The sequence below is a fragment of the Penaeus japonicus genome, unplaced genomic scaffold (assembly GCF_977035675.1).
Source record: "Penaeus japonicus unplaced genomic scaffold, GWHDUDI00000001_assembly GWHDUDI00000024, whole genome shotgun sequence".
NCBI classification, from domain to species: Eukaryota; Metazoa; Arthropoda; class Malacostraca; order Decapoda; family Penaeidae; genus Penaeus; species Penaeus japonicus.
In genome coordinates this window covers 14,274,353-14,276,109 of record NW_028234426.1, presented here as the reverse complement: position 1 = coordinate 14,276,109, position 1,757 = coordinate 14,274,353, and the positions used below count along the sequence as shown (strand labels likewise).

General features: G+C 37.7%; 1 protein-coding gene across 2 annotated transcripts in view; it reads right to left on the bottom strand.

Moving 5' to 3' along the window:
* The window catches only part of LOC122265918 (galactosylceramide sulfotransferase-like), a 16,303-nt gene extending 14,546 nt beyond the window's left edge, over nt 1-1,757 (bottom strand). Inside the window, exon 1 of one of the 2 annotated variants that reach the window (XM_086550711.1) lies at nt 1,635-1,757. In XM_086550711.1, coding sequence (XP_086406837.1) covers nt 1,635-1,645 — 11 coding nt within the window. In that variant the 5' untranslated portion in view covers nt 1,646-1,757. Of the gene's footprint in view, nt 1-1,505 lie in introns of both variants that reach the window. The other variant, XM_086550710.1, reaches the window with a different exon arrangement.

Below are 1,757 nucleotides of genomic sequence, written 5' to 3'. Positions count from 1 at the left end.
GTAAAAACTTTAATCACTATTATCATAAGTTTATCTCATCCGTAAAAGAGAGAAAATCCGAGTTCCACCGCTGAGAGAAGTTCCACATGGATTAGTTTCGGAGCGTCCAGGCCCTGCCGCCTTAAATTCCATGTAGGTGTGCAGGGTGTGGGGATGGGAAGCGGGAAGGTGAACGAACAGGTAAATGTGACAGCGTATAACACTGCAAACTGTGAATATAAAAAAATAAACGAAAACTCAACTGAGAAGATCGATAATGAGATTGATATGCGTTTATTTATCAACCGCATGGGAAGAGTCAATCACACATAGCAAATCACGTGACAAAATAAGTATAGCGTGACTTACAAGCAATTTGAGAAACGGTAAGAGGCGGGGAAGTGAGGTATGTGGGAAGGGCTGCGGGACGTAGGGCTGAGTTCAGAACGCGTGACTTGAATTTGTTTTTTGTTGTAGCGTGAGTTCTTTGGGTGTGTCGTATCGTGGACACTTCCCTTCCAGTATGTAAGGAGGCAACTCTGATGTAAGGCGTGGCAAGGAGCCAAGTCTAAGAAACGTAAGCAGTAGTTGTATTTCTATATCATATAATTACATTATTGTTTTCATAATAGTTTTATATGTTATCACTAAAATATCCCGGTTTATTCAGTTCAAAGACATTTATGAAGAGGGCGTTTCGCGGATGGCACACAGGGCGCCCAGCCTCTGGGAGATACTAGGGATAACTTTTCATTTTTAGTAATTCCTTGACTGATGACTGGTAACTATATATGTATTACCTAACTGAAAGTTCCAATTTTGATAAAAAATACAATCAAGTAGGATAAACTTCAGACAAACTTGCATGGGTTCTACTTTATGTTAAAATGAATTTAGGATTACTGAAGATTTCATCCAGTGCATAGTATGAACATTCACGGTAAGTAAGAAACTTTTAAGTAATAGTAAAAAACAAAAATCAAGGGATGAGTCTCTTCTATAATATATATATATATATATATATATATATATATATATATATATATATATATATATATATATATATATACATACACACACACACACACACACACACACACATATATATATATATATATAATATATATATATATATATATATATGTATTATGTATGTATGTGTGTGTGTGTGTGTGTGTGTGTGTGTGTGTGTGTGTGTGTGTGCGTGTGTGTGTGTGTGTGTGTGTGTGTGCGGGCGCGCGCTTGTGTTTCTGTTTATATCTGTGTGTTACATTTTCAGCTCCAGTAGATCTGGTCACCTTAGTTGTGATAGATGGCGCAAAGAAGGTGTCATGAAGTAGGAAGGAAGGATTCCAAAGTGAAGGATAGACATGGACTCTTTAGGATAAAGAGAGGTTAGCTAAGGGTAGTTATCTTCCTAATATACGAAAGTTAATTTGCAGGGGATGACGACTCTAGCATGGAGTAGGGTGTGTACTTGTTAATGTTTTATTGTACTGTGTAAACGAATAAATACTAAGACTTACTTGATGTTACTCTCAGCCATTGCGACGGCATTTTACTGTAGAACGCCACAAATCACATTACACATTCATTTCACAGTAACAAAGAAAATGTCAAACGTGATTAAGGATCTATATAATCGCAATACTAACGTATGTTTCATGGCTTCAGGACCACCTCCATCACTCCCAGGCGTGTTACTTGACAGGACGTGTACTTCTGAGACGTTAGCTATCCTGCGGCCAGTCGTACACTGAACTCAACAGGTTAGATTA